Here is a 27,735-nt window from a genome sequence, read left to right on the forward strand (position 1 = left end):
TCTCAATGGTAAAATATTGAATCTTTGCCCCTAAAAATCAGGTATAAGTAAAAAGATGCCTGCTCTTATCACTAACACTATACTACAGATCCTAGCTAGTCCAATAAGATAAGAAAAGAAAATAGGGGGTACACAGATTTAAGAAAAAGAAATAAAACTGCTGTCTTTAAATAGAAATCATGTGATTGTGTATGTATAAAATTCTAAGAAATCTACAAAAAAAAAAAAAACCCTCAACCCAATTAATGAATTCAGTAACAAGTCAGGATTTATCAATACAGTTGGCCCTCCATAGTGGCAGGTTCTGAATCTGTGGATTCAACCAACTGCAGATGGAAAATATTCAGAAAAAAGTTCCAGAAAGTTCCAAAAGCAAAAGTTTAATTTTCTGCATGCCAGTAACTATTTAAATAGCATTTGCATTGTATTTACAGCCATTTATATAGTATTTTGGAGAAGGCAATGGCTACCCATTCCAGTACTCTTGCCTGGAAAACCCCGTGGACAGAGGAGCCTGGTAGGCTGCAGTCCATGGGGTCAGGAAGAGTCGGACACAACTGAGTGACTTCACTTCCACTTTTATCCATTGGAGAAGGAAATGCAACCCACTCCAGTGTTCTTGGCTGCAGAATCCCAGGGATGGCGGAGCCTGGTGGGCTGTCGTCTGGGTCACACAGAGTCAGACACAACTGAAGTGACTTAGCAGCAGCAGCAGCATATAGTATTTATATTGTTAATAGTATCATAAATAAACTAGAGAGATTTAAAGTATATGGGAGTATATATTATACCTTTTGTATATGGGACTTAGGCGTCTATGGATTTTGTTATCTGCAGGGTGTCCTGGAACCAATCCCCTGCAATACTGGGGGACAGCTGTATAAAAAATCAATTGTACTTCTATATCACCATAACAAACTATAGGAGATTGAGACAAAAATGCAATTTATAAAGTAGCAAAAATTAACTACTTGGAAATCAATTTTTAAAAATAAGATCAAGACCTATACAAATGAAAACTATAAACAATGCTGGGAGATTTAATGTAATCCTAATTAAATTGCTAGAAGAGTTCTTTTTGGTTGGTGTGTTTCTTGCTTTTTGGTAGAACCAAGCAAGCTGCTTCTCACCCCCCCCCAGTTTTATCCCAAAATAACTGATATACATCACTGTATAAATTTAAGGTGTACAACAAGATGATTTGCTTTATATATATTGTGAAATGATAATCACAATGTTTATTTAACTTCCCTCATCTCATATAGATACAATAAAGAGAAAAAAATTCTTATTGTGATAAGATAAGTGTATATAGAAACACCTAGATGGGTGGGTTGGGGAGGGAGATTGGGGGGGAGGTTCAAAAAGGAGGGGATAATGTATACCTATGGCTGATTCATGTTGAGGTTTGACAGAAAACATTAAAATTCTGTACTAATTATCCTTCAATAAAAAATAAATTAAAAAATCATCTAAAATAAAATTATTTTGGAAAAAAAGTGAATACGAAGGAGTTTACCTGCTTTCAAGACTTGCTATGAAGCTAGATTATTCAAGATGATGTGAGAAAAAAATTTTAGCTATGTATGGTGATGGATGTTAACTAGATTTATTGTGGCAACAATTTCATAACATATACAAGTATTAAATTATTATTCTGTACATCTGAAACTGATATAATGCTATATGAGAATTACATCTCAACTTAAACAATAAGAAAACATAGTGTGGTATTACTATATAAATGGCCACATAGATCACTGGAACAGAATAGTTTTCTTAAAGATAGAACTACACATATATGATCAACTGAATTTTGACAAAGGTGCCCAGGTAATTCAATGAGGAAATTAACAAGTTTTTTCAACAAAGGTGCTGGAATGGCTGAATATCAATATGGAAACAAATTAACAAGTTTACCTTGATCCTTTCTTCACATCGTACATAAAAAGTTACCTAAAAAATTATCATAGGCCTAAATATAAATATTAAAGCTACAAAAAAAAATTAAAGCTACATAATATCTATAAGAAAACAGGATAAAAACTTCATGACTTTGTATTAGGCAAAGATCTCTTAAATAAGAAGCAGAAAACATGAACCATGAAAAATTAATTGAATTGACAAAAATAAAGTTTTATGCCTTTTCAAAGACAATGCAGAGAAAATGAAAGACTAAGCCACAGACTGAGAAAACCTTTGAAAATCACATATATGACCAAGGACTTGCAAACAGAAAACAGAAATAACTCTTAAAACTAAATAATATGAAAACAGACAACCCACTTAGTAAACAAGGCCAAAAGACAAGAACGCTTCATCAGAGATTTTATACAGATGGCAAATAAGCACATTTAAAAATGCTCAATATCATTAGCAAATGAAAAAATAAACTACAATAAAATGCCACTACATATATATTAGAATGGCTAAAATTAAAAATACTGATAATACCAAGTGCTGACAACCATGTGGAAAAACTACAACTCTTTTGGATTAGAGTGAGAATGCAAAATGATATAGCAACTTTGAAAAACAGTTTGGCAGTATCTTATAAAATTAAATAAGTATCTACAATGCAACCCAGTAATTCCAAACATGGAAGTAACCTAGTAAACAACCCAGATGTCCTGGAATGAACTAGTGAATGAGTGGTATATCCACACAATAGAATATCACTAAACAATAAAAAAAAATTACTAATACATGCAAGAATATGGATGGATATCAAAGAAATTAAGTTAAAGAAATTCAACATAAAATATCATTATGGTATGGTTCCATTTACATGACATGCTAGAAAAAGCAAAATTATGGTAACAGAAAGCAGATCAGTGTTTGCCAAGAGCCAGAGTGGGAGCAAAGTTTGATAACAAAGGAAAAACATTAGAACTTGATGAAATGATAGAAATGTTCCATAATCTTGATTATGGTGGTAGTTACACAACTACATGCGTTTCTTAAAGCCCATTGAATTAAACATTTGCTGAATCTTACTGCTTGTAAATTATACCTAAACAAAGATGATAAAAAATGAAATCCTAAAAAAAAGAAACCTTAGAACTGAATTTGAAAAGGGTAAACAATCTAATACTTTTTAAAACGTGAATTAACACATAAAGAAGGATCAGTTCAGTTCAGTTCAGTTCAGTCTCTCAGTCATGTCCGACTCTTTGCCACCCCATGGACTGCAGCATTAAATGAACTGCATCAGTATTATGGACTGCAATCCCATGAACTGCAGCATTATTAAAGAAGGATAATATACCATGATGAGCTAGCATCTATCCCAGCAATGCAATGCTCATTTAAGATATGAAAATTATTTAATCTAAATCACCTTGTTAACAGATTACAGGGTAAAAGCATAAGATCATTTCAGTAGATTAGTGGTTCATTTGCCAACATCTGGAGACATTTTTGGTTGTCACAACTGGAGGGGTTGCTACTGACCTCCAGTAGATAGAAAATGCTTAATAGGTATGCTGTTAAGCACTCTACAAGGCACAGGGTAGACTCTAATTGGGAGTCACTATTCCACATTCTACTTCCCTAACTCAATATTATATTTATGACATTCACACACATTGCTATTGGGTACACACATATAGTCTTGTTATTTCTTACTAGATATTAACCCAGAGTAAGCATCCCCCATATGTTTCACATCCATGTCCTGGTGATAAATACCTAAGCTGCATCTAACCACTCAATGACACACAACACTGCCATGCTATCAACAGCCTTGTAAATGTTCCCTTTCTCATGGACCTCTGAGAATTTCTCTGGGATATATTCTCACAAATAAAACCAGTAAGTCATAAACATGCTGAACTTGATAAATACTACTCAGGTGTTTTATGGAATGACTAAATCAGTTTAAAGTTGTTTAAAAAAAAAAAAAGGACTTAACATATCAGGTCTGAGACTGCTATCCCTAAAAAGGCCTACTTGAAAGGTTAGCCCTTGGCTGGCATCTCGGAATTTGGATCTCAAGAGGGTTTTCACCATTCCCTGACAAGAATGGCTCACTGTGCCTAAACTATTTGTATGAACATTGTGGTTTATGCTGAACACCTGCTTTCCTTCTATGAGTCTGGAATTTTGGTACACACTAGGCAGAGAGTGCCTACATGACCAGACTCCCAGAGACACCTTGGGCACTGAGTCCTTAATAATTTTCCCTAGTGGACAACATTTCACATGCGCTGTCACAACTCATTGTAAAGGGAATTAATTACACCCTGTGTAACTCCACTGCGAGAGGACTCTGAAAATTTATACCTGGTTTCCTTCAGACTTTTTCCCTTATACCTTTTCCTTTTGGTGATGTTGCTTTGTATCCTTTAGTTGTATTAAATCACAGCCATGAGTATGACTATATGCTGAGTCCTGGGATTTCCCGCAAATCACTGAACATAGGGGTTGCCTGAGGGCTATCCCCTCAACATAAATTCCAACAGTCAAAGTAGGAAAACTTGTAAGAAGACTTACTTTCAGCTGCATATTTCCATGTGTCATTTGAATTTTATACCACATGAATGTGTTATCTTTATAAAAATAAATACTTTATAAAAAGGGGGAGAAAAGTTGTCAAAACTAGGTTACCTGTGAATAAGACCCAAAGGATATTAGAGAACCATAGAAGTATAAAGTGAAACCTTCTTAAATCCATGTGAAGAAACCCAAAGAAGGTAAGGAACTTACCCAGTTACCGAGACAGTCATTATATTTATGGCTTGCATCCTCACTTCCCTGTTTCTAGTGCTCCTTTCTCTTAAGTCATGCGGCCCCTTTTCCAACACAAGTCATTTCCCCTACCATAGTGTTTTCCCCTAAATGCCTTGCAGGGGTCCACCTTCATGGTGACCATAGTCTTTCCTATTTCTCAGACTCCTGGAATATGTGAATATGTTGAGTCCCTCCCAAAATGTTGGGTCCCATGGAAACTGAGCCCAATAGGAACAGAAAAGAGAAGCTGAAGAAAAATCCTACTGGCAACTATCTGGAAGGAAAGGAAAAAGTGAGGGGAACAGTAAAGAAAATGAGTACTTGGCCAAGTCATCGTATATTTCCAAGTTCTCATACTATAGCAAGGGGGTGAACATCAAGGTCAGAGAGGAATCCATCCACTACTGTTGGACAAAGCAGCTGAGCAGAACCAGATAGCTCAGAGACCCCTTGCATGGATTCCAAACGTCTCTCAAAACCCTCCCCAAAGGGGAAGATGCTTACGTGCTCCAGGAAGCAGGGTCCTATCTCGCTGAGATGGGGGTCATCATTGTTGTACTGTTTTTCCAGGTCTCTTACAAAGCCCATCTGAAACCTGTAGATGTCTTCAATGTTCCCAAAGATCACCTTCAGTTGCTCATCACTGAACATGTCTCTTCTCTTCCGGCATTGCTTCAGGTAGCCCTGCAGACAAAGTAAAAGTCCAGGATGAGGATGCCCTTCATTTCTTGAGGGTTTTACTTCTTAAGCATTTGGGAGCCTTATTTCAGTCCCATGATGTAAACAGGAAATAATCATTTCCATTTTTCATACAAGAAAATTGGGGTTTAGAGAAGGAAGTCACTTGATCAGTGAATAATTAGGAAAGCTGGATCTTAGGCAAAGGTCTCCAGAGAGCAAAGACTCCAGAGCATAGAGCTTTGCCCACCATTCTCTATGACAAGGACCCCCAAAAGTGATAGGACTCTTTCTCAGAATCTGGTTAAGCACAAATAATTTCACTTGCTTTAGTAGCTATTGGGTTAGCTGAATTGATTCACAACTCTAATGTTCTACTTCTTGTAGGACCAGTCCAAAAACTCTGGTAGGAAAACTCCCCAAAAAGGAACAGACAAAACCAAACTATTCTTAAAGTGAATGTCATAGTCATCTGAGGTAGCTGGCCAGGAGAGATTGTTTGGATGAACTTAGTGTGCAAGCCCACAGGTGTCCTTCCAGGCATGGTGTTTTCAACAGGATAAGTGTTCAGGACACATTTGTGAATAAATGGATGAATTAATACAGCTAACCACTGATGAAAAAGGAATCAATAAAAGAAATTATTAGTCTGACAAGAGAACTGAGATAACACAATCAGACTCAGAACACATTTTAAGTCAGGGCAAAGGAAACAAACAAATACAGTTTTCCGTTCTGAACCACCCAGTGTACATTTTTAACTAATAGTAAGGGTCTTCATTAGAAATCATTAGCACGTAAAAATGTTACTGGTGAGAATAAATTATGCCCCCTTGCTTTCATCTAAAAGCTAAATGTGATTTTCATAACACCTGTTTAGCCCCTAATGAGGAGCATTATGGTGAATGACTTATCACTTCTGGCCCTGTCTAACTCCATTTTGTTTCCTCTAACACAATTTACAATGAAGGCATCTGGGCTACTCCAGGAAGATTCTCATCCCTGGGTTCAATGCCCTTTACCAACTCCTACCAAAATCTCACTTCTCTTTTATCTTCTTACCCTCCAATTCAGCCATTAATGAGTAAGTGTCTTCTAACAATTTGCAAATTAATAGTTTGTGCCTGTGTTGACATTTATTTAATTAATGGCTTATGCCCTCCCTGACTACTATGCTCAAGATGTCCTACATTCATTTATATCCAATTCCCTGACTAAGAGGAAGACACTCTCTACCCCCAGAATATCCTTTTAGCTTTACTCTCTTTACTAAAGTAGGTTCCCAAATTCTGCTTCCCTCAAAAACTGTATGTAATGTATATATTACATTATATAGAAAGGGAATGTGCTGTAACAAGGGAATATAAAGTTATATATTAGGAGAAAAGTAACTACCCATAGGATGGTAGGGCCCTAGAGTGTACTGTCAACTGTTTTTCTTTAAAGCTAATGCTAGATATAAATAAATATATTATGGTGTATTTAGCTTAATGGAATATCACACAGCCATTAAAGTCAGAAAGACTATCTTGTAACATGAGATGTGTTTATGGTATAAAGTTAAGAAGTAGAATACAAAATGGTATCACTGTCTTTATGATTAAAAATAAGAAAAAGTCTTTGCCAGAGAATATAAAGAAAATACAGCCTTGAGAAGATTGCCTTGAACACAATATTATCAAGGAAAAGGAGGAGGATCCAATGTCTTCTTAAATTCTCCAGCCTTAGTGTTTAAGACACACGACTTACTGAAGGGATTACAAATAATAGAAACTGCTCTTACTGGGCTTCCCAGGTGACTCTAGAGGTAAAGAACCTGTCTATCAATGCAGGAGACATAAGAGACGTGGGTTCAATCCCTGAGTTGGGAAGATCTCCTGGAGGAGGGCATGGCAACCCACTCCAGTATTCTTGCCTGGAGAATCCCATGGAGAGAGGAGCTTGATGGGCTATAGTCCATAGGGTCACAAAGAGTTGGACATGACTGAAGCAACTTAGCATACACATGTCCTTATGAAGGAAATTTTAAAAAGGACATAAGGATATGGGAGTAGCCAGAGAACCCTTAAATGTCATCCTTAGCTCCTATTTCACCCAACTGCCTAGGCTTCTGAGGGGAGAAAGGCCAGGAGAGTTGACTAGTTCTCTGAAGTCTTGATTTTATTTTTCACTCCCTTCTTTGGCTAACTTAGTGACTTTATCAAATTTCCCACAAAAATAATGAACAGGGCTTAGATTAAGGGTCAGTCAATCTTTGTTTCTTCTCATCCACTCATTTTTAAGAACATATAAGTTTAAGATGAGTTGGTAGTAGAATATTACTAAAAAAACAACAACAAACTAATGCCATTTTAAGTTAGGGATAAGAGGGAAACAGACTGAGAAGGTGGAATGAGAGAAGTAATGGAAAGGCAATCACACTACTGCAGGGAAGCATCATTTAATTCTGAGCCCTGTTTTCAGAGAAACATGAAGAAAAGGATACAGAGCCAGAGGGAAATAGACAGGGCAGAGAGGGGCCTGAAAAGCAACACCATGAAGAATGGTGGAATGTCAGGGTTGTTTGTCCTAAAGAAGAGAAGTTGCAGAGGACCTCTGAAGGCCTTTCACAGGGCAAAGGGAGCAGAAGGGGTCTATGGATCTTACTGTAAAGCATGCTTTGAACACCTTCTAGCTCCATCTGAATGGTAACAGAGAATAAGATTGTATGGTAGTAGGTGTGAACTAACTGAAACAAAAGTTTCTGAGAGCCTCACCTCTCCTAGGAGTAAAGTGAGCATGAATGTGAAGGCAGTACTGTGGGAGTTATCAAATCAATAACAATCAGCATGAATTAGCCCAGATATTGCCATGGTAATAGGCAAAGAAGGTAGACTATTAATTTTACTGTTTCTAAACCCTCAAGGTTGATCTAAAAGTCTAAATCTAATACACTGAGCTAGAATCAGTGCCTTGTATGAGATACAAATCAAAATCATGATCTCCAGAGAAGATTCCAAAGACTTGAGGGAAATAAGATGAATCAAAGAACCTCTGGATCAACTATGGTTTTAAAAAACACTTAGGGAAAGGCCTGTGCAAACCTGGACCTCAGTGACTCCATCTATAAAATGTATATATCAGAAAAGATTTCCAGGGCCTCATTCAGCTCCGACTCTCTACAGATATCATACACTGTTTTGCCTGGAAGCCTGACAAGAGACTTGATATATGTCTTGAAGATAATTTCAATACAATTAGGAAACAATAACCATGGTTGCCCTGTTCACAGCCTGTATCTCTAGAACTTTTCTTCTTTCACTTTTTTTGTCCATGAAGTCTTTTTTCAGATTAAATGAAACCATTAAAAAATAAGAGGATGACAGGAAGAAGATATTTGCAACTTGGAAAACTGCCAAGGGATTAATATCTGGAATATACCAGGAACTCCTATAAAGCAGCAAAAATAAAAAAAGAGAAACTACAGGAAAATGGGCAAAGGACAGGAACAGGGCCTTGAGTGTCCAGGTGGTATGGATAGGTAGGGCCTAGAGCAGCCAGAAAACCCTGGGCTGGTCACTACAGGCCAATGAGCTGCCTCACCCTTTTAGTTTAGTATACTATACAAATATTATTGTTTATTACAATGTGTTATTTTCTACATACACACCAAGATATAAAGACAGTTGGGAATAAATCAGGATAGGCAATTCACAGAAAGGAAAAGTCAGTAAGTTTGAAAACTTCAGGATTAAACATATCAAATGTAAATGTCTTGAAGCTATAGTATGATAAACTCTATCAGGTCTAGGAAGAATTCCTTGATGGTGTATCAGACACTAATACAAATGACCAAGGAAAACTAGTCCAGCTTTTCTGGAGGAATTTGAGGACAGAATTTATTTCACAGGTATCAGTTGACTGAGATTGTCTTACTCAGAGAGTATTTAACTTTGTTTGACCTGTGTCTCAGTTTCCCTGATCATAATATGATTTATAAGACAAGAGTAAATACCATAAACCATTGGTCAAGATAGGCTAGAACTAAGCCAATTCTCTTTTATATCACTGTTTGGATTTAGAAAGAAGAATGTCATCTTTTCAGAGAACTCATTAAAAAATATACTTTCTTTTACTGGCTTCATTGAATAACTTTGATAAAAATAACTATATTTCTTACTTCCACATTTGTAAAATGAGAGTAGTGTAACTTAAATGTTGGTGAGACACTTCATGTTTCCAGGAGTAATTAATAAATGAATAAATAAATACAAAAATGAATATTTTCTGATAGTGACTTTTTTCTATACTGAATACAATATTTATAGATCTCCCTTAACCTACAGAAAGAGTAGATTATACCATGCTAACACATTTGTGCATGAGTAAGACATGCTTCCATCAGTATCAGTGAGAAAATGGCAGAAAACATGGCTTACTATCACAGTATTCTTTAGCATACTAAAGATCTCACAGAATCAGAGAAAGTAATATCCATATAGCACTTAAAGAGCAATTCTTCCAATCTGCTAATTTAGAATTAGGGAACAAGATCCAGGATGGAAAAGATTCACCTGAGGTTCCTCAGTCAGTTAGTGACTAAGGTGGGACCTGAACTTAGGAATCCCAACTCTGATTTTGGTATTCTTTCTTATAAATCATATTGTTCCTCATAGCTTTTAGTCTAGAGGTGACACAACCCTGAGCTAAAATATTGTCTTCTGACCCAGCTGCACACAGGTTTCTCTACCCTTCTTTTGTTCTAGCTAAATTTTCCTTTGACATCTGTGGTTGCAGGGTGGGACAAAGAGATATTTCCCATTTAAACCATTAGCTTCAGCATCAAGAATAATTAAGAGATATGGAACTCAAAAATCACCAACAAAAACTTTGTTAGGTTAGTTGGACTGGGAAATTTCTCAAAGCAGGGAATGACACTCCATCTTTTGGAAAGATAAATTCTTGCATTGCTGTCCTGAGCCCATGCCCAAGAAATTTGGGAAAAGAAGCCAAGATATTTGAGAGTTGAGAATAAAATCCATCTAAGACTTAACAGATTCCTATTGGGCCAGTGCCTGAGAACTCTAGGAAAGTAATTTTGTCTCTTAGGGATTCAGTCTGCTGATCTCAAAAATAGTTATGACAATAATACCCTATTTCCTGTATGAAAATGAAATGTCAAGATGTGAATGTACTTTGCCAAAGCAGTACATACACATGCACACTTGTAATTAAATCTGACTTTCAAAAATACTTATTGAGCATCTACCATCTGCCAACCACTGTGCCAGGTGCTGAGTATGTATCAGTAAATAAATGAAGAAAACTGTCCCTCATGGAATTTACTTCATAGTAGGGGAGAATGGGAAATGGATGGAGAAACAACTTTATTTTCTTGGGTTCCAAAATCACTGCAGATGCTGACTGCAGCCATGAAATTAAAAGACGCTTGCTCCTTGAAAGAAAAGCTGTGACAAACCTAGAGAGCATATTAAAAAGCAGACATTACTTTGCCGACAAAGGTCCATCTAGTCAAAGCTATGGTTTTTCCAGTAATCATGTATGGATGTGGGAGTTGGACCATAAAGAAAGCTGAGAAATGAAAAAAAAAAAAAAAAAGAAAGAAAGAAAGCTGAGAAATGAAGAACTGATGGTTTTGAACTGTGGTGTTGGAGAAGACTCTTGACAGTCCCTTGGACTGCAAGGATATCCAACCAGTCAATCCTAAAGGAAATCAGTCCTGAATATTCATTGGAAGGAGTGGTGCTGAAGCTGAAGTCTCAATACTGTGGCCACCTGATGTGAAGAACTGACTCATTGGTAAAGGCCATGATACTGGAAAACATTGAAAGCAGGAGGAGAATGAGACAATGGAGGATGAGACAGTTGGATGGCATCACTGACTCAATGGACGAGTCTGAGCAAGCTCCAGGAGTTGGTGATGGACAGAGAAGCCTGGAGTGCTGCAGTCTATGGGGTTGCAAAGAGTGGGACATAATTGAGCGACTGAACTGAACTTAACTGAGGTAGGACTACTTTAGGCGGAAGGGAAAGCCAGTGGAAAGGCTGAGTGGAGAGCATATGAGGCCTTATTAAGGAACAACAGTAGGCCATCGTGGCTAAAGCAGTGAAAGCATGTGGGAAAGGAACAAGAGATGAAGTCACAGAAGTATGGAAACGTTGATCACACAGGTTTGTAAGTAATAATGAGAACTTTGTCTTTGTCTTCTACTCAGGAGGAAAAGGTGTGCCACTGGAAAGTTTTGAGCAGAGGAATGATATAAACTGACTTAGATATTGACATTATCCCTTGGTTGCTTGGTAAAGAACAGAATGTACTAACTTGTATTAGAGATTATAAGACAGCTATCATTTTAAAAAAATTGTATTGGGGTATACTTGATTTACAATGTTGTGCTATTTTCAGGTGTACAGCAAGGTGACTATTATACATAAACATACACTGACTCATTGTTTGGATTATTTTCCTATATAGGTCGAACATTTCTCTGGTGGCTCAGAGGGTAAAGCATCTGTCTACAATGCAGGAGACCTGGGTTCAATCCCTAGGTCGGGAAGATCCCCTGGAGAATGAAATGGTAGCCCACTCCAGCATTCTTGCCTTGAAAATCCCGCAGACAGAGGAGCCTAGTAGGCTACAGTCCACGGGGTCGCAAAGAGTCAGACATGACTAAGTGACTTCACTTCACTTCACTTTCACCTATATAGGCCTTTCGGAGAAGGCAATGGCAACCCACTTCGGTGCTCTTGCCTGGAAAATCCCATGGATGGAGAAGCCTGATGGGCTGCAGTCCATGGGGTCGCTAGGAGTCTGACACGACTGAGCGACTTCACTTTCATTTTTCACTTTCATGCATTGGAGAAGGAAATGACAACCCACTCCAGTGTTCTTGCCTGGAGAATCCCAGGGATGGCAGAGCCTGGTGGGCTGCCGTCTATGGGGTCTCACAGAGTTGGACACGACTGAAGCAACTTAGCAGCAGCAGCAGCAGCATATAGGCTTTGACAGAGTATTGAGTAGAGTTCCCTACGCTATACAGTAGGTCTTTATTAGCTATCTATTTTGTATATAGTAGTGTGCAGAGGTCAATCCCAGTCTTCCAACTTATCCCTCCCCTCCTTACCCCTCAATAACCATAAGTTTCTTTTCTATGTCTGTAACTGTCTGTTCTATAGATAAGTTCATTTATGGCCTTTTTTAGGATTCCACATATAAGCAATATCATACATTTGTCTTTCTCTTTAACTTACATCACTCAGTATGACAATCTCTATATCCATTCATGTTGCTACAAATAGCATTATTTTGTTACTTTTGTGGTTTATTAATATTCCATTGTATATACGTACCACAAAATTATTAATCCATTCCTCTTGATGATGGACATTTATGAAGCTTCCATATCCAGGCTATTGTAAATAGTTTAAGATAATTACCATTTTATAGCAGTGCTCCACACACTTTAATATGCATTGTAAGCTAAATGTTAACCTAGTTAAAATGCAGATTTGAACTCAGGTCTGGAATGGAGTTAAAGATTCTGAATTTCTGAAAAGCTCAAGGTGATTCATATGCTGTTGGTCAAGGGCAGGACAATTTGAGGGTAGGAGATATGTCCAAGGCCAGGCAAAGAGCAGAGCTCCACTAAATTGTTGCTGAATGAATGATATATCAGTGGTTTGATGCCCAATGTTACCTAACACATTAAAGAGGGTAATTTTAAAAAATTAACCATTTATAAGAAGACAGGAGGAAGAGAAAAAGATAAAAGAGAGACATGGATGGATAGGTAAATAGAAGAAAAGGGAAAGAAGGAAAGAAAAACCATATTTTCCCAAATACTTACAATACTAGGTTTACTTAATTTCCTCAATGAACTTAAGAGATTGGTAAAATGAAGCCAGCTTTTTCACTCTTCTCTTTCACTTTCATCAAGAGGCTCTTTAGTTCCTCTTCACTTTCTGCCATAAGGGTGGTGTCATTTGCATATCTGAGGTTATTGATATTTCCCCTGGCAATCTTGATTCCAGCTTGTGCTTCATCCAGCCTAGCAGTTCACATAATGTACTCTGCATATAAGTTGAATAACCAGGGTGACAATATACAGCCTTGACATACTCCTTTCCCAATTTGGAACCAGTCCATTGTTCCATGTCCTGTTCTAACTGTTGCTTCTTGACCTGCATACAAATTTCTCAGGAGGCAGGTAAGGTGGTTTGGTATTTCCATTTCTTTAAGAATTTTCCACAGATTGTTGTGATCCACACAGTCAAAGGCTTTGGTGTAGTCAATAAAGCACATGTAGATATTTTTCTGGAACTCTCTTGCTTTTCTGATGATCCAACAGATGTTGGCAATTTGATCTCTGGTTCCTCTGCCTTTTCTAAATCCAGCTTGAACATCTGAAAGTTGTCAGTTCACCTACTGTTGAAGCATAGCTTGGGGAATTTTGAGCATTACTTTGCTAGCATGTGAGATGAGTGCAATTGTATGGTAGTTTGAACATTCTTTGGCATTTCCTTTCTTTGGGATTGGAATGAAAACTGACCTCTTCCAGTCCTGTGGCTACTGCTGAGTTTTTCAAATTTGTTGGTATATTGAATGCAGCACTTTCACAGCATTATCTTTTAGAATTTGAAATAGCTCAGCTGCAATTCCATCACCTCCACTAGCTTTGTTCGTAGTGATGCTTGCTAAGGCCCACTTGACTTCATACTCCAGGATATCTGGCTCTAGGTGAGTAATCACACTATTGTGGTTATCTGGTTAATTAAATCTTTTTTCTATAGTTCCTCTGTGTATTCTTGCCACCTCTTCTTAATATCTTCTGTTTCTGTTAGGTCCATACCGTTTCTGTCCTTTATTGTGCCCATCTTTGCATGAAATGTTCCCTTGGTGTCTCTAGTTTTCTTGAAGAGATCTCTAGTCTTTCCATTCTAGTGTTTTCCTCTGTTTCTTTGCACTGATCACTTAGGAAGGCTTTCTTATCTCTCCTTGCTATTCTTTGGAACTCTGCACTCAGCTGGATATATCCTTCCTTTTCTCCTTTGCATTTTGCTTCTATTCTTTTCTCAGCCATTTGTAAGACTCCCTCAGACAACACTTTTGCCTTTGTTCATTCCTTTGTCTTGGGGATGGTTTTGATCACTGCCTTCTGTATGATGTCATGAACTTCCATCCATAGTTCTTCAGGCACTCTGTCTATCAGACCTAATTCCTTGAATCTACTTGTTACTTCTACTGCATAATCATAAGGGATTTGATTTAGGTCATACCTAGTGGTTTTCCCTACTTTCTTCAATTTAAATCTAAATTTTGCAATGAGTTCATGATCTGAGCTATAGTCACCTCCTGGTCTTTTTGCTGACTGTATAGAGTTTCTCCAACCTTGGCTAAAAATAATGTAATCAATCTGATTTCAATAATGACCATTTGGTGATGCCCATATGTAGAGTGTACTCTTGTGTTGTTGCAAGAGGGTGTTTGCTATGATCAGTGCCTTCTCTTGGCAAAACTCTGTTAGCCTTTGCCCTGTTTCATTTTGTTCTCCAGGGCCACACTTGCCTGTTACTCTGGGTATCTCTTGACTTCCTACTTTTGCATTCCAGTCCCCTATGATGAAAAGGATATCTTTTTTGGTGTTAGTTCTAGAAGGTCTTGTAGGTCATCATAGAACTGTTCAACTTCAACTTCTTCAGCATTAGTGGTTGGACATAGACTTGGATTACTGTGATATTGAATGGTCTTCCTTGGAAGGGAACAGAGTTCATTCATTCTTTTTTCAGATTGCACCCAAGTACTGCATTTTGGACTCTTTTGTTGACTGTGAGGACTACTCCATTTCTTCTAAGGGATTCTTGCCCAGGATAGTAGATATAATGGTCATCTGAATTAAATTTTCCCATTCCTGTCCATTTTTGTTCACTGATTCCCAAAATGTGTTTGTTCACTCTTGCTATCTCCTGTTTGACCACTTCCAATTTATCTTGATTCATGGACCTAACATTCCTGATTCCTAAGCATTTTTGTTCTTTACAACATCGGACTTTACTTCCATTACCATTCACATGCACAACTGCACACAGTTTTAACTTTGGTTCCATTTCTTTCTTGAGCTATTTCTCCACTATTCTCCAGTAGCATATTGGGCATCTATCGACCTGGGGAGTTTATCTTTCAGTATCATAACTTTCTGCTTTTTCATACTGACCATGGGTTGCCAAGACAAGAATACTGAAGTGGTTTGTCATTCCCTTCTCCAGGGGAACATGTTTTATCAGAAGTATCCACCATGACCCATCTGCCTTGGGTGGCCCTACATAGCATGGCTCATAGTTTCACTGAATTAGACAAGGCCGTGATCCATGTGATCAATTTGTTTAGTTTTCTGTGATTGTCATTTTCATCCCGTCTGACCTCTGACAGATAGGACTAAGAGGTTGTGGAAGCTCTTTGATGTGAGAGACTGGCTCTGGGGAATTTAGGTTTTGTCTGATGGGCGGGGTTGTGCTCAGTAAATCTTTAATCCAATTTTCTCTTTATGCATTGGGTCTGCATTCCCTGAAGCAAACCTATGTTAGTTGTAATGGCAACCTCCTTCCAAAGGGCTTAGGCCAGTATTGTTGTATTCAGTGCCCCAACCCTGCGTCAGGCCACTGTCAACCCATGCCTCCACCATATCATAATATCATATGATAGCTGTCCTTCTCTGACTGACTTCATTCAGTATGACAATAAATAGTTCCATCCATGTTGCTGCAAATGGCATTATTTCATTCTCTTTAATGCCTGCTGAAGCCCCAATACTTTGACCACTTGATGTGAAGAACTGACTCATTGGAAAAGACCCTGATGCTGGGAAATATTGAAGGCAGGAAGAAAAGGGGACAACAGAGGATGAGATGGTTGTATGGCATCACTGACTCAATGAATATGAGTTTGAGCAAGCTCCAGGAGTTGGTGATTGACAAGAAAGCCTGGCGTCCATGGAGTCGCAAATAGTTGGACACGACAGAGCTACTGAACTGAACTGAAAATGAGACCCACTGGAGAAATCATAAAATCAAAGGTCACAGGAGTTAAGGGCACCTTCAAGGCCACAGATTAATTAGTGACTAAGTTAAGATGTAAAAGCCAGCACTCCATGTCTACAGAGACCTTGTTCTTTCTATCCTACCTTACTACTTTGAGGAAGTGGAAGAAGATAAACTTCAACCTTCCTGGATGGGGTAAGAAAATGAGTTTTGGTGAAGAAAGTTAAGGTCCAAAGTCCTTGGCCTTAATATTTCCACATGCAGTTGTTATTGGTATTAGTTACATGTGGATATTTAAATTAAAATGAAATAAAATTTACAATTCCATTTTTCGGTCATACTAGCCACATCTTAAGTGCTCAGAAGCCACAAATGGTTGACCAGTGGCTACTGTAATAGAGACTGCAGATATACAACATGTTCATCACTACAAAAGTTCTACTAGGCAGCACTACAGAAACAAGAACTTTACATGCGCACCAACAAAGCAAGAGGGTTCCCTTTTCTCTATATTCTCTCCATCATTTATTGTTTGTAGGTTTTTTGATGATGTCCATTCTTGCCAGTGTAAGGTAATACATCATTGTGATTTTGATTTGCATCTCTAATAATTAGTAATATTGAGCATCTTTTCATGTGCCTCTTGGCCATCTGTATATCTTCTTTGGAGAAATGCCTATTTAGGTCTTCTGCCCATTTTTTGATTGCATTGTTTTTTTGTTATTGAGTTTCATGAGCTGTTTGTATACTTTGGAGGTTAATCCCTTGACAGTTGCTTTATTTGAAAATATTATCTCCCATTCTGAGGGTTGTCTTTTTGTCTTGTTTATGGTTTTCTTTGTTGTGCAAAAGATTTTACAGTCACTAGAGGAACAGTATGGAGGTTTCTTACAAAACTAAAAACAGAACTACAATGCTGTGCTGTGATTAGTCACCCAGTCATGTCTGACTCTTTGTGACCCCATAGACTGTAGCCTGCCAGGCTCCTCTGTCCATGGGGATTCTCCAGGCAAGAATAGTAGAGTGGGTTGCCATGCCCTCTTCCAGGGGATCTTGCCAACCCAGAGATCAAACCCAGGTCTTCCACATTGCAAGAGGTTTCCTTAACATCTGAGCCTCCAGGGAAGCCCAAGAATACTGGAGTGGTTAGCCTATCCCTTCTCCAGGGGAACTACCCAACCCAGGAATCAAACCAGGGTCTCCTGCATTGCAGGCAGATTCTTTACCAGCTGAGCTACCAGGGAAGCCCCAGAACCACCATATGACCCGGCAATTCCATACTGGGCATATACCGTAAGAAAACCACAGTTCAAAAAGACATTCACCCGATTGTTCATTGCAGCACTGTTTACAATAGCCAGGACATGGAAGAAGCCTAAATGTCCAAAGACAGATGAATGGAAAAGAAGATGTGGTGTATATACACAATGGATTATTAATCAGTCAAAAAGGAATGAAACTGGGTCTCTTGTAGAGACATGGATGAACCTAGAGTCTGTCATACAGAGTGAAGTAAGTCAGAAAGAGTAAAACAAATATGGTGTATCAATGTATATATGTGGAATCTAGAAAAATGGTACAGATGAACCTATTTGCAGGGCAGAAATAGAGACACAGATGTAGAGAAAGGACATGTGGACATGCAGTGGGGCAGGGAGAGGGGTGGGATAAAATGGCAGATTGGGATTGGCCTATATATTAGACTGGCCAAAGAGTGCATTCAGGTTTTCCCCTTATACCTTACAGAAAAACTCAAAGGAACTTTTCGCCCAACCCAATACACTATCATGTGTAAAAGAGATAGCTACTGAGAAAGTGCTATACAGTACAGGGAGCTCAGCTCAGTGCTCTGAGGTGATCTAGATGGGTAGGATGGGGGGAGGTTGGGAGAGAGTTCCAAGAGGAAGGAGATATATGTATACATGTGGCTGGTTCCCTTTGTTATATAGCAGAAACTAACACAAAATTGTGAGGCAACTACAGCCCACAAGAAATAAAAAAACAAGAAATAAGAACTTTGACATATTTAATAAGTTCACACAGGGACTTTGGTGTACCTTCAAGTTTGTAAACTACTAGCTTACAGGGATATGTGTGTGCTATAATGAAGTCGACCCTTACATGGGGTGGCAACAACTGGATCAGAAGCCAAGAGGATAGGGATAGAGATTCCAGTGAGGGGACAGAGGAAGGAAGGGAGAGAGAGAGAGAGGGAGAGGGAATATGAATATGCATATGAAAGTTAGACAAACAGATAGATAGCAAAAAGGGGAGAAATAAACAGAGGGAGAGTAATCAATCCCAAGGGAGCAGTTTCATCCACTGAACAGAGTCTAGATCAGTCCAGCTACTTGTTCTAACACCTTGGGACTGTCATAGGTATAGCCCAGGAAGGTTGTTATTTTTTCATGGAAGCGTCCTCTACCTTATCCTAAGGGCCCTCACATGGACCATCAGAGCTGGGCCTACCTCACAAATGTCCTTTAGGTGCTTGATGTAATGACGCTCGGTGCTCATGATCTCATTGATGACGTTGGCCCGCATCTGGTCCCGGTTTTGGAGTGGCCGGCCCAGACAGAGGCAGTCTGAGTTGGGGTCCAGGTGCCCATTCTGAACGTCACTGGGCCCTTCCTCTACCCCATCCTCCTGGTTCACCCATAGCTGTGGAGGCAGGCAGAAGAAAAATAATGGGTTAGCTTCCTTCTTTGAGAAGTTTTCAGCCAAGTAGAAAAAGGATAAACTAAAATCTTCAGGTATTCATAGAGTCAGAACCTTCAAACAGAGCCCTCTTAAACTGAATGCCAGCACTGGCTCTAGGGTGATTTGTTGGTCTTATCTATGAGTCTATTCCTCTCTAGGCCTATAGTGACCTATCCATAAAATGGAGGATGGAGAAGAGTAGGACTAAATCATCTCTGAGACTTCTTGGCTAAGACGGTTTCAGAGGAGAAAAGAGTTATGGCAAGCAGAACTCATTTGTGCTGGAGCATATTGAGCCATCACAGCTGGATCAAAAAATACAGATTAAATTATAATCTTGGGAGGTGAAGGATCCAAGATGGTGACATAAGAAGACCCTGATCTCACCTCCTCCCATGGACACACCAAAGCTACACCTATATAGAGAACAATTTTAAAACTGGTCTTCATTTTATTTTTACAGAGCAATTTTCGAGGGCTGATTGGATAGTTACTGCACATAAAAGGACCAGATAGAAATGGGTAGTAAAGATGGAAGCATGATATCTATGAACCACACCTCTGAAGTAGCAATTTGCAGTAGTGAGGGATATTGCTGAGGGTCATAAGCAAAGACTCACCTAAACCCAGCAGGTTAAAGAGCAGACACACAAACTTAGAGAACAAACTTATAGTTACCAGAGGAGAAGGGTTGGGGAGGGATAGATTGGAAGTCTGGTACTGATATGTACACACTGCTGTATTTAAAATAAACAATAAGGACCTACTGTACAGCACAGAGAACTGCTCTATATCTGCTCAATATTCTTTAATAACTTAAATAATTTGAAAAAGAATAGATACATGCATACATATAACTGAATCACTTTACTCTACACCTGAAACACAACATTGTTAATCAATTATATTCCAACATAAAATGAAAATCAAAGAAGTAAAAATAAAGAGCACCTAGACTATACAGTAAGGAAATCCATTTGCTAACACAAAAGCTTCACTACCACTAAATCAATCTTACAAGAAATATTAAAGGATATTCTTCAAGTTTAAAAGAAAAGCTCATAAATAGAAATAAAATCTATGAAAGAAAAAATCTCATTGGTAAAGGCAAATATAGAAAAGGCAGTGTATTAGCCACTTAAAAAGTAATGAAGGCTAAAAGACAGAAACAGAATAACCAACTATAATTATACTAACTTGTTAAGGGATATATAAAATAAAAAGAGGCAAAATGTGACATCAAAAACATAAAATGTGAGGTGAGGGAACAAAAGTGTAGTGCTTTGAGGATGCCTTCAAACTGTCAGTGTAATACAGCTATATATTGTTGTTTTCTATTCAGTCTCTAAGCTGTGGCCGATACTTTGCAATCACATGGACTACCTTCACTGTCTCCCGGAGTTTGATCAAATTCATGTCTATTGATTCAGGGATGTTATCTAACCATATAATTCTCTGTCACCCTCTCCTCCTTTTGCCTTCAATCTTTCCCAGTATCAGGGTCTTTTCCTTGAGTCAACTCTTCACATAAGGTAGCCAAAGTATTGGAGCTTCAGCATCATTCCTTCCAATGAATATTCAGGGTTGATTTCCTCTAGGATTTACTTGTTTGACCTCATAGCCCAAGGGATTCTCAAGAGTCTTCTCTAGCACCACAGATCAAAAGAATCAATTCTTTGGGGCTCAGCCTTCTCTACGGTCCAACTCTCACATCTGTATAATTACTTGAAACACCGTAGTTTTGACTATACAGACCATTGTAGGCAAAGTGATTTCTCTGCTTTCTAATACACTGTCTAGTTTTGTCATAGCTTTTCTTCCAAGGAGCAAGTATCTTTTAACTTCATGGCTGCAGTCACCATCTGCAGTAATTTTGGAGCCCAAGAAAATTAAATATGTCACTGCTTCCACTTTTTCCCATTCTAATTTCCAAGAAGTGATGGACCCATATGCCATGATCTTAGTTTTCTGAATGTTGAGTTTTAAGCAAGTTTTTTCACTTTCTTCTTTCACCCTCATGAAGAAGCTCTTTAGTTCCTCTTCACTTTATGCCATTAGGGTGGCATCATTTGCATATCTGAGGTTGTTGCTATTTCTCCCAGCAACCTTGATACCAGCTTGTGATTCATAGAGCATGATATTTCACATGATGTAATCTGCCTATGAATTATATAAACAGGGAATCAATATACAGCCTTGATATATTCCATTCCCAATTTGGAGCCAGTCAGCTTTTCCATGTAAGGTTCTAACTGTTGCTTCCTGACTCACCTATAGGTTTTTCAGGAGACAGGTAAGGTGTTCTGGTGTTCCCATCTCTTTAAGAATTTCTAGTTTGTTGAGAACCACATAGTCAAAAGCTTTAGCATAGCCAATGAAGCAGATGTTTTTCTGGAATCCCCTTGCTTTCTCTATGATCCAAGGAATGGTACAAATTGGCCTCTGGTTCTTCTGCCTTTTCTAGACCCAGCTTGTGTCTTTGGAAGTTCTCAGTTCAGGCACTAGTGAAGCCTAGCTTGAAGCATTTTAAGCATAACCTTACTAGTATTTTAAATGAGCAATACTGTACAATAATGTGAACATTCTTTGGCATTGCCTTTCTTTGGAATTGGAATGAAAACTGACCTTTTCCAGTCCTGTGGCCACCTCTGAGTTTTCCAAATTTGCTATATTGAGTGCAGTATTTTCACAGCATCATATTTTAGGATTTGATTTTTTTCAAATCAAATAGTTCAGCTGGAATTCTATCACTTCCACTAGCTTTGTTCATACTAATGCTTCCTAAGGTCCACTTGACTTCACACCACAGCATGTCTGGCTCTAGATGAATGACCACAATATCGTGGTTATTTGAGTCATAAAGACATTTTGTATAGATTCTCTGTGTATTCTTGCCACCTCTTCTTAATCTCTCCTGCTTCTGTTAGGTCCTTACTGTTTCTCTCCTTTATCATACCCATTCTTGCATGATATATTCCCTTGATCTCCTCAATTTTCTTGAAGAGGTCTCTAGTATTTCCCATTATATTATTTTCCTCTACACATTTGCATTGTTCATTTAAGAGAGTCTTCTTATCTCTCCTTGCTATTCCCTGGAACTTTTCATTCAGTTGGGTACATCCTTCCATTTCTCCCTTGCCTTTCACTTCTCTTCTTTCCTCAGCTATTTGTAAAGCCTCCTCAGACAACCACCTTGCCTCTTGCATTTCTTTGGCTTTGTGGTGATTTTAGTCACTGCTTCCTGTACAATGTTATGAAATGCTCTCCATAGTTCTTTAGGCAATCTGTCTATCAGATCTAATTCCTTGAATCTATTTGTCACCTCCACTGTATAATCATAAGGGATTTAATTTAGGTTATACCTCAATGACCAAGGGATTTTCCCTACTTTCTTCAATTTAAGCTTGAATTTTGCAGTAAGAAGTTGATGATATGATCCATAGTCAGCTCCAGGCCTTGCTTTTGCTGACTGTATACTGTTTCTCAATCTTAAGCTTCAAAGAATATAGTCAAACTGAATTTGGTATTGACAATATGGTGATGTCTATGTGTAGAGTCATCTCTTGCATTGTTGGAAAAGGGTGCTTGCTATGAGCAGTATGTTTTCTTGGCAAAACTGTGTTAGCCTTTGCCCTGCTTCATTTTGTACTCCAAGGCCATACTGGCTTGTTACTCCAGTATTTCTTGACTTCCTATTTCTGCATTCTAGTCCCCTATGATGAAAATAACATCTTTTTTGGTGTTAGTTTTAGAAGGTCGTCTTTGTTGTCATAGAACTGATCAACTTCAGTTTCTTTAGCCTCAGTAGCTCGAGCAAGACTAGGATTACTGTGACATTGAATGGTTGCCTTGGAAATGAATTGAGATCATTCTGTCATTTTTGAGGTTGTGCATTTCAGACTCTTTTGTTGACTATTTGTGAGGGCTATTCCATTTCTTTTAAAGGATTCTTGCCCACAATAGTAGGTATAATGGTCATATGAATTAAATTTGCCTATTACTGTGCATTTTAGTTCACTGATTTCTAAGATGCTGATGTTCACTCTTGCTATTTCTTACTTGACCATGTCCAATTTACCTTTATTTGTGGACCTAATATTCCAGGTCTTAAGCAATATTGTTCTTAATAGCATCAGATTTTAGTTTCACCACCAGACACACTCATAAGTGAGCATCGTTTCTGCTTTGGACCCATTCATGGATCAGAACCTTGTGGCAAAGGGAATTGTGTAACTCAATGAAGCTATGAACTATGCAATGCAGGGTCACCCAAGACAGATGGGTCATAGTGAAAAGTTCTGACAAAACATGTTCCACTGGAGGCAGAAATGCAAATCACTCTAGTACTCTTGCTGCTGGAACTCCATGAACAGTATGAAAAAGCAAAAAGACATGACACTGGAAGATGAGCCCCCCCAGGTCAGAAGGTGTCCAATATGCTACTGGAGAAGAGTGGAAGGTAATTACTAATAGCTCCAGAAAGACAGCTATATACAGGTGGATATATACGAACCTCATATCAACTATAACTCAAAAACCTACAATTGGTACACAAAAAGTAATGAGAAAGAAATTCTAACAAACACCAAAGAAATCCATCAAACTCCAAAGGGAGAATTCAAGAGAAGAACACAGGAATAGAGAGGACCAAATAAACCCAGAAAATAATTAACCAAATGGCAATAAGTGCAGATCTATCAATGATTATTTTAATATAAATGTACTAAACACTTTATGTCAAAAGACATAGGAGAGCTGAATGAATAAAAAACACAACCCATCTACATGCTGCCTACAGGAGACTGACTGAAGGTCTAAAGGCACATGTAGACTAAAAGTAAAGGGATGGAAAAAAAATATGCCATGCAGGTTAAAAAAGAAAGAAAGAAAGAAAAAAATCTGGTGTGGCAATATTTATATCAAACAAAGCAAACTTTAAAACAAAGACTGCAACAAAAGACAAAGAAGGGTAACACATAATGATAAATAGATCAACACAACAAAAGGATTTAACATTTGTAAACATTTATGCATACAACATTAGAGCACCTAAATATATACAAAATACTAGATAAAATAAGACAAAATCAACAGTAACACAATAATAGTAGGGGACCTTAATATCCCACTTACATCATTTAGACAGAAAATCAATAAGAAAACAATAGCCTTAAGCAACACAGTAAATCAGAAATGGACTTAATAGATAAATATATAGAACATTCTATCCAGAAACAACAGATTGCACATTCTTTTCAAGTGTAGAGGAACATTCTTCAGGATAGATCATAGGATGCCACAAAATAAACTTCAATAATTTAAGAAAACTGAAATCATATCAAGTATCTTTTCCATACACAAGGATATGAAACTAGAAATATAATACAAGAAGAAAACTGTAAAAAGCACAAACACATGGAGAGTAAACAACATGCTACTAAAGAACAAATGGATCAATGAAAAAAATCGAAGAGGAAATTTTTTAAAATTCCTTGAGACAACTGAAAATGGAAACACAACTGTACAAAATCCATGGGATGCAGCAAATGGAGTTTTAAAAGGGTAGTTCATACTGATACAAGAAAGAAAGTCTGAAATAAACAACCTAACATACCATTTAAAGGAAGTGGAACAATAAGAACAAACAAAGCCCAAAGTTAGCAGAAGGAAGAAAGTAATAAAGATCAGAGTGGAAATAAATGAAATATAGATTTAAATATAGAAAAAAAGCAATAAAATTTAAGAGCTGGTTTTTTGAAATGTTAAAGAAAATAGACAAACCTTTAGCACAAGTCTAATGTTTCATAAGATTCACAATTCTACCAAATATTTAAAGAAGAATCAATACCTATACTTTTCAAATTATCCCCCAAAATTAAAGAGCAAGGGACACATCCCAACTTATTTTATGAGCCCAGCATTACCCTGGTAGCAAAGCCAGATAGTTACACATGCACATGTGCACACGCGCACACACACACACACACACACACACATGCACACACACACACACACTCACACACAAATTACAGTCCAAAATATCTGATGAAAACAGATATCAAAATCTTCTACAAAATATTACAAAATGCATTCAACATTACATTAGAGGGATCATATACCGTGATTAACTGAGATTCATTTCAGGGATGCAAGAATATTTTGAATTTCATAAATCAGTGTGATACACCATATTAACAAAAATAAAAGTAAAGATCATATGATCATTTCAATAGATGCAAAAATAACAGTTTGGACACACCTGAAACTAACACAGTATTGGTACTCAACTATGCTCCAATACAAAATAATTTTTTTTTTAGGAAAAATTTTGGTTTTGATGTTGACAAAAATTACTACCAATTTAACATAAAAATTTTCAACAAAGTGAGTACAGAGGGAACATACTTCATAATACAGGCCATATATGACAAACCTACAGCCACATAATATCCAATGGTTAAAATCTGAAAATTTTCCCTCTAAGATCAGGAACAGGAGAAAAATAACAACTTTGCCACTTTATTCAAAATAGTATTGGAAGTCCTAGCCACAGCAATTAAGCAAGAAAAAGAAATGAAAAACATCCAAACCTGAAAGAAAGAAGTAAAAATACCATTATTTGCAGATGACATGATACTATATATAGAAAACCGAAAAGACTTCACTAAAAAACTCTTAGAACTAATAAATGTATTCAGTAAAGTTGCAGGATACAAAATGAATACACAGAGATCTGTTTCATTTCTATAAACTAATAACAAATTATCATAAAGAGAAATGAAGAAAATCCCATTCACAATTTAATCTAAAAGAATAAAATTCCTAGGAACAAATTTATCAAAGAGGTGAAAGACCTCCTATATACTCTGAAAACTATAAGACATGGAGGAAACTGGCGACAACTACAAACAAATGGAAAGATATATGATGTTCATGCACTGGAAGAATCACTATCATTAAAATGTCATACTACACTAAGCAGTCTATAGATTCAATGAAATCCTTATTAAGTCTTGAGAAAGAACCAAGCTCAAGGTATTGAGCGCCGTGAATTGAAATTATAATACAAAGCTACAGTAAACAAAACAGTATGGTACAGGAATGAAAACAGATACAAAGATCAATAGTAAAAAAGACAGAGTCCTGAAATACACCCATGCTCATATACCAAACCAGTCTATGATAGAGAAATCAAGAATATACATTTTGGAAGGAAAACAGTCTTTTCAATAAATGGTATTAGGAAAATTGGATGGCTTTCTGCAAAATAATGAACTTGGACCATCTTCTTATAGCATATTCAAAAACAAACTCAAACTTGATTAAAGATTTAGATGTAAAACTTAAAACCATTAAACTTCTAAAATAAAACAGGCAGTACATCTTTACAATGGTCTTAGAAATCTTTTTGAATATGTCTCCTCAGGTAAGGGAAACAAAAAGATAAATAAATCAGACTACATCAAACTATAAGGCCTTTGCACAGCAAAGGAAACCACCAACAAAAGGAAAAGGCAACCTACTCAATGGGAGAAGACACTGCAAACAATATATCTGGTAAGGGGTTTATTTCTGTTTTATAAGTAAATTCATTAGCATCATTTCATTTTAGATTCCACATATAATGGATGTCATACAATATTTCTCCTTCTCTGACTTATTTCACTCAATATGACATTCTATAGGTTCATCCATGTTGCTTCGGGGTTTTTGTTTGTTTTCTTGTATTTTTGTTTGTTTTATTTGCTTTTATTTGTCATGATTTTTGTCTGTATATATTATTTACTTTTTAAATAAAAAAAACTTATATAAATAAGGAGAATTCAAAAATAGTCGCCAATATCTCCCACCTCTGTGATACGCATGCCCTTAATAATCCTTCCAAGTTTGAATAGGTTGGTTTTATCCCTATGATTAGGGTATATTATATGGTTGGCACTATGAAAGTAAGATTATCCAATTGGCCTGACCTAATCACATGAGCCTTTAGTAGAAGACAGTTTTCCAGTATGAAGTTTCCTCAAAAACTTAGAACTATCATATAATTGAGCAACCCACTGCAATATTCTTGCCTGAAATTCCATGGACAGAGGAGCCTGGCTGGCTACAGTACATTGGGTTGCAAAAAATCAGACATGACTCAGTACACATGCACACACACGATTCAGCAATTGTGCTTCTGGGTATTCACTGGAATAAAACAAAAACACTAATCAAAAAAGATAAATGCATCTCTATATAAATTTCAGAATTATTTATAGTAGCCAAGACATGGAAGCAACCCAAGTTTCCATTAAATGATGAATGGATATAGATGAAGTGGCACACACACACAACAGAATACGACTCAGCTGTAAAAAAGAATGAAGAAGGAGGGTCAAGAGAGTGGAATACGAGGACCTAGGGTTTACCTCTCTCCACAAGTACATTAAAAATACATCTACAAGTGAAACTATTCATGCAGAGCTTCTGCTGAACATTAGCAGAGTACTTTCAACATCAAAAAGGACAAGAAAAGATTTCTGTGCAACCAGGTAGAACAAAGGAGAGAAAGGGAAGAAAAGAAGAAATGGGATGGGACCTGCACTCCTG

At 37.5% G+C, this 27,735-nt stretch overlaps 1 protein-coding gene across 8 annotated transcripts in view; it reads right to left on the bottom strand.

The window, feature by feature from the left end:
• Positions 1–27,735, bottom strand: part of ARHGEF9 (Cdc42 guanine nucleotide exchange factor 9) — a 396,118-nt gene that overhangs the window by 135,478 nt on the left and 232,905 nt on the right. For all 8 annotated transcript variants that reach the window (XM_070461884.1, XM_070461883.1, XM_070461885.1 and 5 more), the window contains 2 exons: positions 18,913–19,104; positions 5,236–5,415 (listed from right to left, as the gene is read on the bottom strand). In XM_070461884.1, the coding sequence (XP_070317985.1) occupies positions 5,236–5,415; positions 18,913–19,104 (372 nt within the window). The remainder of the gene's footprint in view (positions 1–5,235; positions 5,416–18,912; positions 19,105–27,735) is intronic.

This window comes from Odocoileus virginianus, chromosome X, assembly GCF_023699985.2.
Source record: "Odocoileus virginianus isolate 20LAN1187 ecotype Illinois chromosome X, Ovbor_1.2, whole genome shotgun sequence".
Classification (NCBI taxonomy): Eukaryota; Metazoa; Chordata; class Mammalia; order Artiodactyla; family Cervidae; genus Odocoileus; species Odocoileus virginianus.